This window comes from Hylobates moloch, unplaced genomic scaffold (genome assembly GCF_009828535.3).
Source record: "Hylobates moloch isolate HMO894 unplaced genomic scaffold, HMol_V3 SCAFFOLD_11, whole genome shotgun sequence".
Lineage (NCBI taxonomy): Eukaryota > Metazoa > Chordata > Mammalia > Primates > Hylobatidae > Hylobates > Hylobates moloch.
In genome coordinates, this window is record NW_026652286.1 from 60423572 (window position 1) to 60440327 (window position 16756).

Below are 16756 nucleotides of genomic sequence, written 5' to 3' on the forward strand. Positions count from 1 at the left end.
TTAATATTTGAATAAAAGTGGAAAAATCATGATATAAAACCATGTAAAATGCAATCCTAATAACGTGATTATATGCACACACACAAAAATCAGAAAATACAGCAAAAATGGTTATTCTTTTAAAATTTTAGTTATGGTTTTTTACGGATTTTCAAATTTTGCCATGAAAGGTTTTTTTCTCCTGTGATACTGAGATTTTTAAAATACAGGCAAAAACCAAAAGAGAGTAGAACAAAAGCCAGGCACCTGACATATCAGATGGCAACATGAGGAAACAATGAGAAGTATATTATCTTCATCACACCATACAGGATCCTTCATCTTCCAGCCCTGCCCCAGCTCCACCTCCTGCCACTTTTCTGCTATCCAGGGGAGACAGCATGGCTGAGCTATGCTGTGTTCTTCACATTTGTGCTTGCTGTCTATTCTCTGTTACCCCACTATTCCGGTATGCCCAATGTAGTGTTTGCCATCTTTTCTTTCCTAGGAGCAAGCATAATTCCTGACGTTCAGGTGAACATATTAAATGTTGATTGTGTAAATTAACTAACACATGAATAAGGCCTTTACTATAAAATCATACTCACCTAATAAAGTTGTGGTGAGGACTAAATAGCAAAATGCATGCAAAATATGCCTGGCTCATAGTAAGACCTCAAAAAGCAAACACAAGCAAACAGTTATCAACTATTACTATTGTAACCTTGTATAAGCTGCTTTGCTCCTCTTGCCACAATGATCTTAAATTGTAAATAATAATTCCTGCCTTACCTACTCATTGCATTGAGATGAGAAAGGGCTTAGAGCAATTTAAAAACCATAAATCACTAAACAAACATATTATTATCATTACGATGATGGTGATGATTATGTGCCATTTTCTTTGTGAACCTTGCTTGTATTAAGCTTATTATTTAAAGTCACATTACCTTTGCTGATGTTTCAAACCATCCTACGAAACCGTGCTCCTTGCAGAACTGGTCCATCTTGAGGCCATTGTTCATGAGCACATCCTTCCCCTGGTCACATTTGTTGGCCAACAAAACCACTGAAACCGGTTTGCCATTAGGGAGACTTAACTTGGAGTCCAAATCATTTTTCCACTTTGCCACTGCTTCAAATGTGGCTGGCCTGGTGACATCGAAGACAATAAATGCACCCATAGCTTCTCGGTAATAGACCCTTGTCATGTTTCCAAATCTTTCTTGACCTGACACCAAAAAGAAATAAAAATAAAAATGTATTAAAATTGCAAACTGAATCATATTAGAACTTCATAAAGCCTCCAAGATTAGCAAGTCAATCAGTAAAGTGCTTCATCTTTATTGATAATCTTTAAAGAGTGAACTAAATATGCAATCATGCAGCTTTGTTCTTGATTTTTGAGTTCAGAAGGGAATTCATTCATTTAACAAATATGTACTGAGAAATTTCTGTGTACCATGTAATAGTCTAGACCTATGCAAATATAGTATTCCAGTAGCCACATATGGCTATTTAAATTAAATGAACAAAAACTAAACAAAATTTTTAATTCAAGTATTCTGTCACCCTAGCTAGCTACATTTCAAGTGTTCAGTAACTGCATGTCGCTAGTGCCTACTGTATTAGACTATGCCAATAACGAAACATTTCCATCAGTATAGAACATTCAATTGGGCAACACTGTTCTAAATATTTGGGATGCTCTGATTAAAACATAACAATCACTGCCACCATGGAGATTACATTTTAATGGGAAGACAGATTCTAAACAATAAACATAATAAATAACAAAATTATGGAGTATGTTTAAAAGGGATCCTCAATCTAGTCCAATTAAAGGTTATTATACTAGCTACCATTCATTCATGTTTACTAACCATGAGAAACGTGATTTACATAAGTGATCATTAAGGTGCAATTATTACCCCCATTTTAAAGTGAGAAAATTGAGACTTGGTCTAAGTAACATTCTCAAATCATACAGATAGTAAGCTTAAGAAATCATAATCAAAACCTGAGCTGTTTGAATCTAGAGCTCACAGTCTTTTACCAACATTAAATACTCTCAACTACTAAATTATAGGCTTGTACTCTCCTCTGCAGGCTTAGATACCAGGACCAGAAGACCATTCCATTGAATTTGACTGAACAGATATTTATTGGACATCTATTATATTGATGCCAGTTTCTGGACTCTTGCTCAGAATGTAACAGTAAACTAGATAGTCTCTACCCTTAAATACTCTACAACCTATTGGATAAGAAAAGCTCTCCTACAGCAAAACACTAAATAAGTTTTGTTGTTGTTGTTTAGGATAAGGATTGGTTTTAGAATTAGAATAAGCTGCAATCAGTTTTGCTCTGATGCTTAATGTTCTGATTGAATATTGTCAAGTTTCTTAAGCACTCTAAGTTTATTCTTCCTTATCTGCAAATTGGCAATAATAATATGTACTACAGAGTGTTGCCATGTGGATGAAGTGAATTAATATATGCAACGCACCCAGCATAGTACCTTATACTTGAGTTTTCCTTCTCTTTTGGCAGCATGTTAAATAATATGAAAGACAATATGGCAAAAGTTCTGAAATCAGAGTTTCAGATCAGAGTTTGTGACAAAAAAATTACAAGTATTTCAGCTGAATAACAAAAATGAACAAAATCCTACTACTTCTAACTCTGTCAGTTAATGGTTGCTGAAGACAGGGGCTAATGAAGACTTGTATTTTCTGAACTCAAAACCCGAGAAATATGTGACCAGACAAAGCCTTTTTATTCTGGTTTGGGAATTTATTTATGTTAAGAGTCTTATAAAGTTATATAAATTAAAACAAAGTTAGTGTGTATTTAACAAGTCGACTTTTCTTGGAAAGAGTAAAATGCTAAAACTGGGATGTATCTAGGAAAATATAGGTTAACATATCTCTAAGAAGAACACTTCACCCTCAATTTTGAGCTAAAAACTTTATGATGGTAAGTTTTAATTCAAGTTAGCAAGCTGTTTTGTAGATGGTTATATTTACATTGGTAGTAGCATTGAAATTGTAGGAGAAGGCTCCCTAAACACTTAGTGAAAATGAATGGAGGTCGAGGGCTCTGGTCCCAGTGTGTGTGCCTGTGTGCACAAGCAAGTATCGCTGGAAAAAAAGAGTATTTTGTCACAGCCAGCACATGACGATCTTACAGTATTTCTTTTTTTTTTTTTTTTTTTTTTTTTTTTTTGAGACGGAGTCTCGCTCTGTCGCCCAGGCTGGAGTGCAGTGGCGCAATCTCGGCTCACTGCAAGCTCCGCCTCCCGGGTTCACGCCATTCTCCTGCCTCAGCCTCTCCGAGTAGCTGGGACTACAGGCGCCCGCCACCACGCCCAGCTAATTTTTTTGTATTTTTAGTAGAGACGGGGTTTCACCTTGGTCTGGATCTCCTGACCTCGTGATCCGTCCGCCTCGGCCTCCCAAAGTGCTGGGATTACAAGCGTGAGCCACCTCGCCCGGCCTAGTATTTCTTATATGGGTTATACCAGAGATGCATTTTTTTATCCCACAGTTGTCTAGTCAACGAAAGAAAGGGGCAAAATACTTTCCACATGACACATAAGCCACAGATGAACTTTTAGTTTTCCCAAATAAGTTTTAAATTTCTTTTTTTCTTTTTAAATTCCTGGTGCAAACAGTGATCTCCTTTGAAACTGCCCAGGGTGGCCATGACATTTCAGAAAAACAGGGGAAAAAAGCCTTCTGTGATTACTCAGAACTTCCAAGGCCTTTAGGCTTTTAAAGGATGTCTTATGATCTCTTTCAAGGATCTAATCAGATGAAGAGCAAAGTCATGGGTTATTCAATAATCTGCTTGTCCAGAGGTTTTCATAGTAGAATAAGGCAGTCCTCAAGAATAAAGATTTTGCACTTTAAATATATGATAAAGAGTTATTTTAAGACCATACAAAAAGCAATACATAGGCTATGCCTTCATAGAGAATCAAAAATGAAAATGTGTGTGTGTGTATGTGTGTGTGTATGTGTGTTTGAGTTTGTGAATGTATGTGTGTCAGATCAGAAATAAGAAGAAGACAGCTTGTTTCTACAAAGAAAAGATGTTTATATGTTCAGGTCACTGAGCCAGGCCACTTGGAAAGTTTATATTTTTGGCATTCCAGCAAGAGGTCACATTTAGATCAGAGCATTTCTAGCACTCACATTTTTTCCTTCCTTTGTCAGCTGACAGTCCTCTTTGCTCTTTCTTATTCAAAGAATGAGAACCATGTGACTCAGAGTGAGTGCCTACTTTTGGGCAAAGTAGAGACCTGATGAATTCATCATAGTTAAATTTACTTTTTAAAAAATGACTATAATTCAAAAACTTCCCTTGGTTTTAGATCACTTATTCAACACACACTTATGGAATAGCTAATGTGGCTAAAGCTCTATACTTTGTGCTGGAAATACACAGTTTTTGCCCAGGAGGAATTTCTAAACTAAGTTTTGTCACACTGGATTACTGCACTGAAAATAATCCACTTCCACAGAGGTCCCAATGCTCTTAAACACACACTTCATAGCAGTGTAGATGTGGCTCATGATTCAGCTTTCAGCTATGAAGGGTGTTAAATGGGAAAGGAATCAACCAAATCACAAAAGTTAATATAATGGCTGCAGGAACTATTTAGATAATCTCACAGCAGAAGACACCAACTTGAAAAGTCAGAAGACATGGTCTTAATTTTACTTACTGGTTACCAGAACAGGCTCAGACACATGTATTTATCTCCCTGAGACTCAGTTTTCTTATCTATAAAATGAACTTGGCGTGGCTGATCTCAAAAGCTCCTTCCTCATGCCTTAGATTAAATCAAACTTTGGCCCTCTGTCCCAACAGCCAGAAATGGTCCACGTGGTGTCATAGACTCAGCTAAAAATACACACAAGCATCACAGCTAAAATGTGTATCTAGCAGTATTTTTGCTTCAAGTCATCTTCTAACTCCCTCCTCAATCCTTCAACCAAAGAGGCTCCAGTATCCAACTAACATTTCTACTTCAGAGGTAGCCTTTGGCTCTGCCCCTCCTCTCCCCCAGCACTGCTCCTGCTCCACCTCAGCCCCTCATTGCTCCTCACCTGGACCCCTGGCAGCTCCCTAAAAGGGATCTCAGTATCTAGGCTCTCATCAATCTCTCTCCCCAAATATAAACATAAATGTAAGCACAAGTCTTCAGCAGCTGCCATTCTGGCAGCATAAGAAATCACCTCTGGCACCTAAGAAATACCCACCCCTGGGTGGGTTGTACTTCTCAGAGATTCTGTATTGTGTTGTTTTTGTGCAGAGATCAGGAATTTGTGTTTTTAAGCCATCTCTAACTGATGTTAGTGTATGACCTAGTCTTAAAACTGCTATTTCTTTTTTTTCCCCCAAGAGAGTAGATTAGAGCCTTTTAGCATGCCTCAGCCACATGGAAATAGCAAGATAGTGCATAAAGACCAACTGTGTGGGCTTTATATCAAGAAGGAAAATGGGAATCCACCAGGACAACCCAAATTGAAGGACACCCCAAATCCCAGGGAGGGGAACATGGGCAAACAGTCCCTTTGATGGCATTCAGCTAATAAAAGTGAGAGGAGCTCAGGTACGTGAGAGAGGCAGAGGGCCTCCCTCTGTGACTTGCCTTTCCATTGGGGATCCCAGCAAAGCATGCCAAGGGAAGGAACTTTGTTTCTCCCAAGCCCTAGAGCTAACTTGTGGAGTTTCTTGGAGACATTGTGAGGGAAAGACATGAGGAACAGCTGCAGACATTTTCCCAGACCCAGGACCAAGATCAGGATGCCATTTTTAATCCGAGTGCATAGAAAGGCAACCATTCATTTTAATCTCTAGCCAGAGACCAGAGCACTCACTCTAGAGTTGTGTAGGAGCCTCCACAGCCAGAACTGTGGAAAGCCCCTCAGCAGTAGGTGCTAGAATTGTGTTCTCCTCTGTCACAACCTTGGGACAGGAGGAGAGCTGATAAAGCTGCAGTTTCTACTGGGCAGTAATACTTGTATCTAGGGACAGCTTGGCAATCTAGAACCAATCTGCAAGTGTCCAGCCTGCTCCCCTGAGATTGTGGTGTAGCAGGGCCCTCTCTGCTCTACTCCCAGGCAGAAATCCAGGCATTTGGAGCACCCACTTGCCTGGACCAGCAGCCTGACCTGCCCCACCCATGACAGACATAGATCGTGGTACAGCAAGTCCCTCTCCACTCCATGGCTAGGCAGATATCCAGGCATTCAGATGACCTGTTCACCTGGAGCAGTAGTCTGACCTGCACCACTCATTCTGTGCAGTCAGCCTGGTGCTGGGAGGCTAGCTGTTTCACACCAGGGCAGATCTCTGGGCATTCAAAGCACCTGCTCATCTGGCCCAGCAGCCTGAGCCACCACACCTGTCCTGAACATAGACTAAGAGGCAAAAAGGCACTCTCTGCTCCATGCCCAGGCAAATCTCCAGCCATTAGAAGCACCAGCTCACCTGAATTGGCAGACTGAGCCATCCCACCCCTCCTGTGCAGAGATTGCGGTGCAAGGATAGCCTCTTTGCTCTACATCGAGGCAGCTCTCTAGGCATCTGAAGCACTTACTCTCTTGGATTAGGGGTTTATAGGCTGCTACTCTTCCCATACAGTTGGGGCTGAGGAGATTTCCCAGCTTGATGCTGAGGTACACAACTGGACATTTGGTGCTCCCCCCCCAGATTCTCCCTCAGCACAGTTGCTTGCACCTGCCATTAGGGGACCTGTAGATGAACCTACCTGGTCTGGCCCCACCCACTGTGGCCCCCAATCCCCTTGGCTGAGCAGGGAGTTCAGACCACTGTGTGTTCCAAGTATCAGCCCATTGCCTGAGGCAACAGAGAGCTTCCACCAGTAAATAAGGATCAAGTATATACCTAGCCACATTGGCCACAGCCTACTATCATGCATAAGCACTATCTACTGACTTATAGGTCAAACTGCACAGCCCAATAAAAAACCTGCAGAAAGAAGTACATAAGGCTGCAGAAGCAAAACCAAAAGACTCTACGGAGTGGGGGAAAGGGAAAGGAAAAAGGAAAGAAAAAAATAGCAATAGTATGATAGGGAAATAAAGAAAAAAAAATCCTATAAACATGAAAATAATTATAAAAATTAGAAGTGCCAAAATTTCCAAATGAAAAGGAACAAGCACAAAAATCCTGATACTGTGAAAAATATGAATGCAGTGACACCATCAAAGGATTGCACTAGCTTTCTAGCAAAGGTCCCTAATGAAAATAGAAACTCATGGATTGCAAGGAAGCTCAATGAGATCCAATACAAGATTGAAAAGAAACATCTAAAGCAGTCCAGAAAATGAAGGAGGAGATAAACCTTAAAAAGTAATTAATCATAGCCTCTAGAATTGGACAACTCACTTAAGGAACTTCAAAATACAATTGAAAGCTTTATCAGTAGACTGAACCAAGCAGAAGAAACCATTTCAGAGCTTGAGAATTGGTCTTGTGAACTAACCCAGTCAGACATACATAAAAAAAGAGAATATTTTTTAAATGAAGAAAGTCTTTGACAAATGTGGGATTATGTGAAAAGATCAAACCTACAAATTATTGGCATTCCTGAGAGAGAAGAAAAATTTAAAAACCTGGAATACGTATTTGGGGGGATAATTCAAGAAAATTTCCCTAACCTTGCTAGACAGGTAGACATTTAGATATAAAAAAATCCAGAAAACACCTGCCAGATAATATACAAAATGAACATCACTAAGGCATATAGTCACCACATTGTCCAAGATCAATGCTAAAGAAAAAAATCTTAAAGGCAGCTAAAGAAAAATGTCAAATTGCATAAAAAGGAAACCCCATTTGGCTAACAGTGGACATCTCAGCAGAAACTTTACAAGCCAGAAGAGACTGGGGGCCTATTTTCAGCATTCTTAAAGAAATTCCAATCAAGAATGTCATATCCCATTCGGGCACAGTGGCTCATGCCTGTAACCCCAGCACTTGGGGAGGCTGAGGCAGGCGGATCATGAGGTCAGGAGTTCGAGACTAGCCTGGCCAACATAATGAAATCCCGTCTCTAATAAAAATACAAAAATTAGCTGAGTGTGGTGACACACACCTGTAGTCTCAGCTACCTGGGAGGCTGAGGCAGGAGAAACACTTGAACCTGGGAGGTGGAGGTTGCAGTGAGCCAAGATCGTGCCACTGCACTCCAGCCTGGGTGACAGAGCAAGACTTTGTCTCAAGAAAAAAAGAAAAATTCATATCCCACCAAACTAAGTTCGTAAGTGAAGGAGATTTTAAAAATCTTTCAAAACAGGTAAGTCCTAAGGGAATCTGTTATCACTAGACAAGCCTCACAAGAAATCTTTATGGGAGTTCTAAATATGGCAATGAAAAAACTATACTGACTACCACAAAAATACACTTAAGTGCATAGCCCACAGGCCCTATAAAGCAACCACACAATAGAAACTTATATTTCAAAGCAAACCAGCTAATAACTTTGTGATAAGATCAAAACCTCAAACATAAATATTAACCTTGAACGTAAATGGTCTAAGCTCCCCACTTAAAAGGCACAGAATGGCAAGTCGGAAACAAAAACAAAACCCATCCATATGCTATCTTCAAGAGATCCATCTCACATGTAATGACACCCATAGGCTCAAAGTAAAGGATTAGAGAAAGATCCAGCACACAAACAGAAAACAAAAAAGAGCCCAGGTTGTCATTACTATGTCAGATAAATCACACTTTAAACTGGCAACAGTCAAATAAGACCAAAAAGGCCATCACATAATAATAAATTCGACAATAAGACTTAACTGTCCTAAATATATTATGCACACAACATTGGAGTAGTCAGATTCATAAAACAAGTACTTCTAGACCTCTGAAAAGACAGAGACAACCACACAATAATAGTGGGGGACTTCAATATCCCACTGTCAGTATCAGAGAAATGATCAAGGCAGAAAACTAACAAAGAAATTCTGAACTTGAATTTGACACTTACTGATTGGACCTAACAGACATCTACGGAATACTCTACCCACCAACCACAGAATAATTCTTCTCATTTGCACAGAACATAGAAAGATTGAACACATGCCCAGACATGAAGCAAGTCTCAATAAATTTGAAAAAAATTGAAAACATACAATCATACTCTTGAACCACAGTGGAATAAAAATAGAAATCAATACCAAAATCTCTCAAAACCACACAATTACATGGAAATGAAAACAACTTGCTTTTGAATACTTTTGGATAAACAATAAAATAAAGGATAATTTTTAAAAAATCTTTTAAATAAATAAAAACAGGGACACAGCATACCAAAATCTCTGGTATGCTGTTAACAGGAAAGTTTATGGTGTTAAATGGCTAATTTTAAAAAGTTAGAAAGATCTTAAATTGACAATCTAACATCAGAACAAAAAAAACACTAAAATCAGAGCAGAACAGAATGAAATTGAAACTCAAAAAATACATACAAAGTATCAATGAAAGCAAATGTTGGTTCTTTGAAAGAATGAACAAGATCAATAGACAACAAGCTAAATTAACAAAGAAAAAAAGGGAGAAGATCCAAATAAGCCCAATCAGAAATGACAAAGGTGACATTACAACTGATCCCACAGAAATACAGAAGATTATCAGAGACTATTATCAAACACTTCTTTGCAAACACACTAGAAAATTTAGAGGAAATGAATAAATTCCTAGAAACACACAATCTGCCAAGATTGAATCAGGATGGAATTAAAACCCTGAATAGACCAATAATGACTTCCAAAATCGAATGAGTAATAAAAAACCTACCAACCAAAAAGTCGCAGGCCAGATGGATTCAGAGCCAAGTTCTACCAGACATACAAAAAAGACTTGGTATCAATCCTACTAAAACTATTTCAAAAAATCAAGAAGTGTCGCCTCCCTAACTCATTCTAGAAAGCTAGCATCACCCTGATACTAAAATCTGACAGACACAATGAAAAAAGAAAACTACAGGCCAATATCCGTGATAAACATAGACACAAAATTCCTCAACCAAACACTAGCAAACCAAATCCAACAGCACATGAAAAAGTCAATTCACTATGATCAAACAGTGCAAGGATGCATGGTTGGTTCAACATATATAAATCAATAAATGTGATTCACTACATAAACAGAATTAAAAACAAAAACCATATGATCACCTCAATAGACTCAGAAAAAGCTTCTGATAAAATCCAACATCCCTTCATAATAAAAACCCTCAAGAAAATAGGTATCAAAGGCACATGCCTCAACATAATAAGAGTAATCAATGACAAACCCACAGTCAACATGATACTGAAGAGGCAAAAAGTGGAAGCAATCTCCTTGAGAACTGGAACAACACAAGGATGCCCATTCTCATTGTGCCTATTCAATATAATACTGGCAGTGCTAGCCAAAGCAATCAGGCAAGAGAAAGAAATAAAAAAATCCAAATAGGAAAACAAAAAGTCAAACTATCTCTCTTTATGGCCAATATGATTCTATACCTAGAAAGCCCTAATGACTCTGAGAACTATAAATGACTTCAGTAAAATTTCAGGCTTCTAGAACTGATAAATGACTTCAGTAAAATTTCGGGATGCAAAAATCAACGTATAAAAATCAACAGCATTTCTATCCACCAGTAATGTTCAAGCTAAGAGCCAAATCAAGAACACAATTCCATTTACAATAGCAGCAAAAAAAAAAAAAAAAAAAAGAAATAAAAAGAAAATAAAATACCTAGGAATACATCTAACCAAGGAAGAAGGTAAAAGATCTCTGCAAGGACAACTATGAAACACTACTAAAAACAATCATAGACGATATAAACAAAGAAAAAAAAATTCCAAGCTCATAGGTTGGAAGAGTCAATATCATTAAAATGGCCACACTGCCCCCCAAAAATCTACACATTCAATGCCATTCCTATCAATCTACCAACATCATTTTTCACAGAACTAGAAAAAACTATCCTAAAATTCATATGGAATTAAAAAAAAAGCCCAATAGCCAAAGTAATACTAAGCAAAAAGAACAAAACCAAAGGCATCACATTACTCAACTTCAAACTATAAGGCTACCGTAACCAAAACAGCATGGTAATATTACAAAAACAGACACATAGACCAATGAAACAGAATACAGAAACCAGAAATAAAGCTTCACAAGTACAGCCATCTCATCTTTAACAAAGATGACAAAACTGAACAGTAGGGAAAGGACACCCTATTCAATAAGTGGTGCTGGGATAGCTGCCTAGCCATATGCAGAAGAATGATACTGACTCCTACCTTTCACCATATAGAAACATTAATTCAAGATGGAATGAAGATTTAAATGTAAGATCTGAAGCTAGAAGAAACCTAGAAGAAAACCTAGGAAATGCCATTCTGGACATCGGCCTTGGGAAATAATTTATGACTAATTCCTCAAAAGCAATTGCAACAAAAAAAAATTGACAAGTGGAACCAATTAAACTAGAGAGCTTCTGCACAGCAAAAGAAACTATCAACAGAGTAAACAGATAATCTACAGAATGGGAGAAAATATTCACCAAATACACATCCAACAAATGTCTACTATCCAGACTTTATAAGGAATTTAAATAACTGAACAAGCAGAAAACAACCCCACTAAAAAAAATGGGCAAAAACATGAACAGACAGTTCTCAAAAGAAGATATATGAGCAGCCAATAAACGTGAAAAAATATCCCATGTCACTAAACACCAGAGAAATGCAAATCAAAACTACTCTTAGCTACCATCTCACACCAGTCAGAATGGTTTACCATTTACTAAAAAGTCAAAAAACAACAAATATTGGCAAGGCTGCAGAGAAAATGGAATGCATATACACTTTGAGTGGGAATGAAAATTAGTTCAGCCATCATGGAAACCAGTTTGGAGATTTCTCAAAGAACTTAAAACAGAACTACTTACTAGTCAATCCAGCAATTCCATTCTTTTGTATATATCCAAAAGAAAGCAAATCATTCTACCAAAAAGACGTGCACTCACATGTTCATTGCAGTACTACTGACAATAGCAAAGACATGGAATCAACATAGGTGCCCATCAATGGCGGACTTGTTAAAGACAACGTGGCACATATTCATCATGGAATATTATGCAGCCAAAAAAAGAGAATAAAATCAAATCCCTTGCAGCAACACAGATGTAGCTGGAGGCCATTACCTTAAGTGAATTAATGCAGGAACAGAAAACTAAATACTGCATGTCCTCACTTATAAGTGGGAGCTATACATCAGGTAATCATGGACATGAAGATAATGACAACAGAAACCAGGCACTACTCGAGTGAGAAGAGAAGAAGGGGCAAAAGTGGAAAAACTATTGGGTACTATGCTCACTCCCCGAGTAAGAGGATCATTTGTACCCCAAAGCTCAACATCATGCAATATACCTACATCTATGTCATAAACCTGCATATGTATCCCCCGAATCTATAATAAAAGTTTAGAAAAAAGAAAAGAAAACCTCTATCTCCATTAGAATCCACTATCAAAAGGTAAATCTTACTATTACTCTCTGCTGTTTTAGCTATTCAGTGACTCCTACATGCCCAAGAAAAATACACCTTCATTGATATATCATGTAATGTAGTACATTTTTGGTTCCAACCACTTTTTCAAACTCTTGTCACTTCCTTCAAAGTGCTGCATGGCCAAGTCCCATTGGACTACTTGTTCTTTTTAAAACTCATCCTAAATTACTTTCCAGATTCTCTTGCCTTTTTACATCTTTATGCCCAAAGTCTGAATTCCCTCCTCATCTCTACTCCCACTCTGTTCAACAAAATCCTATGCATCCTTCAAATGTGCCCTTAAATCTCACCACATTTGTGCATACTTCCCTGTCCTGTCAGCTGGAATCACTGAATCTCTTCTTTATGAACTCACAGAATTTTAAAAATTCTACACCACTGACACTTACTATGCTGTGCATTCATGCTTGGATCTCTAACCATGGCACTGAAAATCCTGGAGAGAAGATTGACCATGTTTTGATATTGCAAAACCCGAGGCTTATTTCTCCACCCTTAGGATACAATAAGAGCTCAAGATTTTATGGTGGAAATAAATTCAAATTAAGGCTCCTTCTTCCTCTAAAATGCCTTACCGTGTATTTGTGAATTAGTGCTGCATACTGATGAACTTACTCTATACTCAACTCCAACTTCCAGTAAATAATCAATAGATGGTTATTGGAGGAGAAAATTAACATTATTGTGCATATCTGTTTTAACAAGTTTCAGCCTGGATTATTATGCTTTCATAATCATTCTCATTTTCTTAAGAAATACTACCTTAGAATCAATTTACTCTATCCAAATGATACATGTGTTGAGGTGATAGAACAATCAGTAGACCTAAGAGTGACACCAAGATGTTCTCTATATTTCTAGGGAGTAACTGTGGAAAACATAAATCTATAAAGTAAATATATAATCAACAGTAAATATGGACCTTGCATAATAATCTAGAAGAAAAAAATCAAACTATAATTGCTGCAATGGTCAAAAGGACACTGACATCATAATGGCTTATGCTGGTTTTGAAAGCTCAGCAGAAACCCACATACTGAAATCAGAATCAGGCTGACATCCTAGTGATGGTGGTTATTTCCAGCTTTTAATAAAAGCCTATTTAACAGTCTGGCGGTGGTTCAGAAACTCTTTCATCTGTTTTCATGACTTTGTCCCATCAAACCAATGACAAACATATAAATTAATCACCATTTTTCCAAGTCACCTAGGTGTATATCCTAGAACTTACCTGGTACAATCTTCCCCAACAAAATAACAAGCCACACCATAGCCAGAACCAAATTTCTGCAGCCCCTGTGACAAGCACTGCACTCCATATAGTAAGCATTCAATATGGTCCCCATGCTGAGTGAAGGAATAATTCTTAATTCCTTACTCCTCTCCCAGTGGATACTTGCAGGCTTATTAGGTATTTAAGAGTTTTCTGTCATGTCTGGTCTGTCGCATTCATCACTTTCTTTCCACTCCCACTGAAATCACTTTAGTTAAGATTGTCTAATTTCATCTTGTCTATTCTCATTCATTCATTTAACAAAAAAAATTTAATCCCTATAATTTTCCAGAATTATAACTAGGAACATGTAACTAGAACATACAGCTTGTTACTAGTTTTGTTCTAATAACTAGAAAAAAATCCTTGCCTTCATGATGATTCCATTCCACCCTCTGACCTCCTGTGGGGTTTTTGAGGTTGCACTCTTAGATCTGCAAGTTAAAGGCTAATTTTCAGACTGAGGTCAAGGTTTTGTCCCAACCTATGCCTTGCTAGGCTCTGCTAAGTTCTGCTTCTTGCTTCCACTTACTCCCATACCATGGCAAATCCACTCCCACTGAAAGGTGCCCTCTCCCTCATCCTTCACCTAACCAGATTCTACCCATTCTTTAAGGTTGTACCCAAGCTCCACCTTCTTGGAGACTTTTATGACTGCCTGGACTCACACTCATCTCTTCACTCTTCCATATTCCTACAGCACTGACTAACTGGATCACTAGCTCAACCATTTGATCAGGCCCTGCCTTGTACTGCTTTTTATGTGCTGCAAACCTGTGCAGCCTGTGTCCTCAATTACACTGTAGATTCCTTGAGTCCAGTGTAGAATTACTCAATTACTATACTCGGTGTCTCCACAACACAGGTACCCTGAGAGGCTGTTAGTTTATGCTCACAATGCACTTCCAGAATAGAATGGAACTAGTAATACAAGTACTCTTTGCATAATGAAATAACAATTAATACTTATTTCGTATTTGCAAGAGGGAACCCCAGCAGGAAAAGGTGTAGGCTGAATAAAAGAAGATCTTTGATCTAACTCATTTACTTTTATGCCTACTGAACTTGCCATTTTTAAGATCCCATCTGAAAAATATCTGTCACAATTCAGAACCACCCAAACTCTTTTAGCAATTTCCTTAGTTCCCCCATAAACAATGGTTCTCATTTTACCCTACTGTTAGTTATCATCTCTTACAGGCAAATTTTGTCTCTATTCAACAAGAAGATAAAGCTAGATGAAGTATATTGAATTAAGTAAGCTAAAGTGAACAAGAGAATAAAATGGCATAAAAGGTAAATATTGGCTTTATTGTTATTCGTAATTACCTTATAGAACAAAAGGTGGATGGATTATAGTGATCTACTTTTTAAATACATTTTCTAAAGTATTCTCATTAAATTCTGAATGTATATTTAAATTTAAGGCAATGCATGTGATATATATGTGTGTATGTGAAAATGAGTACTAATACAGTAGCCCAACAGATTTTTTGTCAGAATAATTTTAGACTGGAGCCCAATGCTACCAGCTTAAGCAAATAACTCATGAGGATGGAGATAAAAAGATCATCTAGCAATGCAAGGTTCAACAGTGGATAAAGGGGGAGAAGGAAGGAAACCGAGTCATGGATGAGAGGCTGGAGTGAATCAAGACAGAAGGACCAGCATCTCATGTTTATAATTAAACAACCTAAAATACCTCTGAACTGTAAGCTCAAATGTATTACATAAAAAACCTATTTTTGAATTATTTGGCATTTGAGACAATACCAGTCAGTAGCCATTCAATAAATTTTTATAAATAACCCCCAAGAGATCCTGGACTCTAAAGGTTTCACTCTTAAGGAATTTCCAGATCCTCTAGAGTTATAACTCTGAAAATCTATGCCAACGTGCTCTGGGGGGTGCCATGGTGAACTCACATGGGTGAAACAGGATATTTTAAATTTTCAAGGCAAATACGGTAGTACTCAAGATCCATTAGACACCCCAGGAACTACTAGCTTGAGGTAGTTCACAGTGTTAACACTATATTCCTTTTGATGTCATTATATCTGTTTGAAACTGGGGTTTGGAAGTTTCTGTGATGAAAAGCAAAAATCATGTGAAAATCAATGTGAAACAGGAAATGACGGTGGTATGGTAGTGGCATCCACTCCAGCTCAAAGGTTTGAGAGGGTGTTTCATGGCCAAAGCCATACACATGCCTATAGTAGACTGTAGTGATTAACAATGAAACAAAAATAATTTTCTTTTAATTTATATATTCTCTTTTTTTTTTCTTATGGCTATTAAGTTGTTAGAACATAACACTTATTTAGTTGTTTGGTGCTATTTAATGAACAGGATTGTTAGGTAGTGTTTTTGGCCTAGAGGCACAATGAAAAAATCAACACTAAGGATTTGGATGCAGTGAACTGAGAAAGTTTGAGAACTTGTGCTGTAGCCTCTAGAGTCTGGTGTAATTTTTCTTTTAATTTAAGACACACACACCACACAATACATGCATACAGATCCTTGTACAACCATATAAATATTTTTATTCTGATACCAACAAGCACTACAGCTATTCTTAGCTTTAATTTTTAAACTAGAGACTTCTGTCCCTCAGGCACAGTGGTTTTCCTGCCTAAAAGTAGTATATGAAGATGACTGTTAAAATAAGTCAAACCAACCATATGGTGTCAGCAATGATGCACGCAAAAAAATTCAACGCATTCAATAATTAGATCTATCCAAAAGTATACAGGTTAAAAATTAATAAATTACTATTTTAAAATATATAATGAGTACCTTCTAAAAGCAACGTATAACAACCCACGAGATGTAAAAACTATTATGCTGTTTATAATGCATTAGGAAACAGTAGAATAGCATGGCTAGAAAA

The 16756-nt window shown here is 37.7% G+C and overlaps 1 protein-coding gene across 1 annotated transcript in view; it reads right to left on the reverse strand.

Moving 5' to 3' along the window:
• The window catches only part of RAB38 (RAB38, member RAS oncogene family), a 63439-nt gene that overhangs the window by 36497 nt on the left and 10186 nt on the right, over positions 1–16756 (reverse strand). Inside the window, exon 2 of the mRNA XM_032168103.2 lies at positions 930–1210. Within this exon, the coding sequence (XP_032023994.1) occupies positions 930–1210 (281 nt within the window). The remainder of the gene's footprint in view (positions 1–929; positions 1211–16756) is intronic.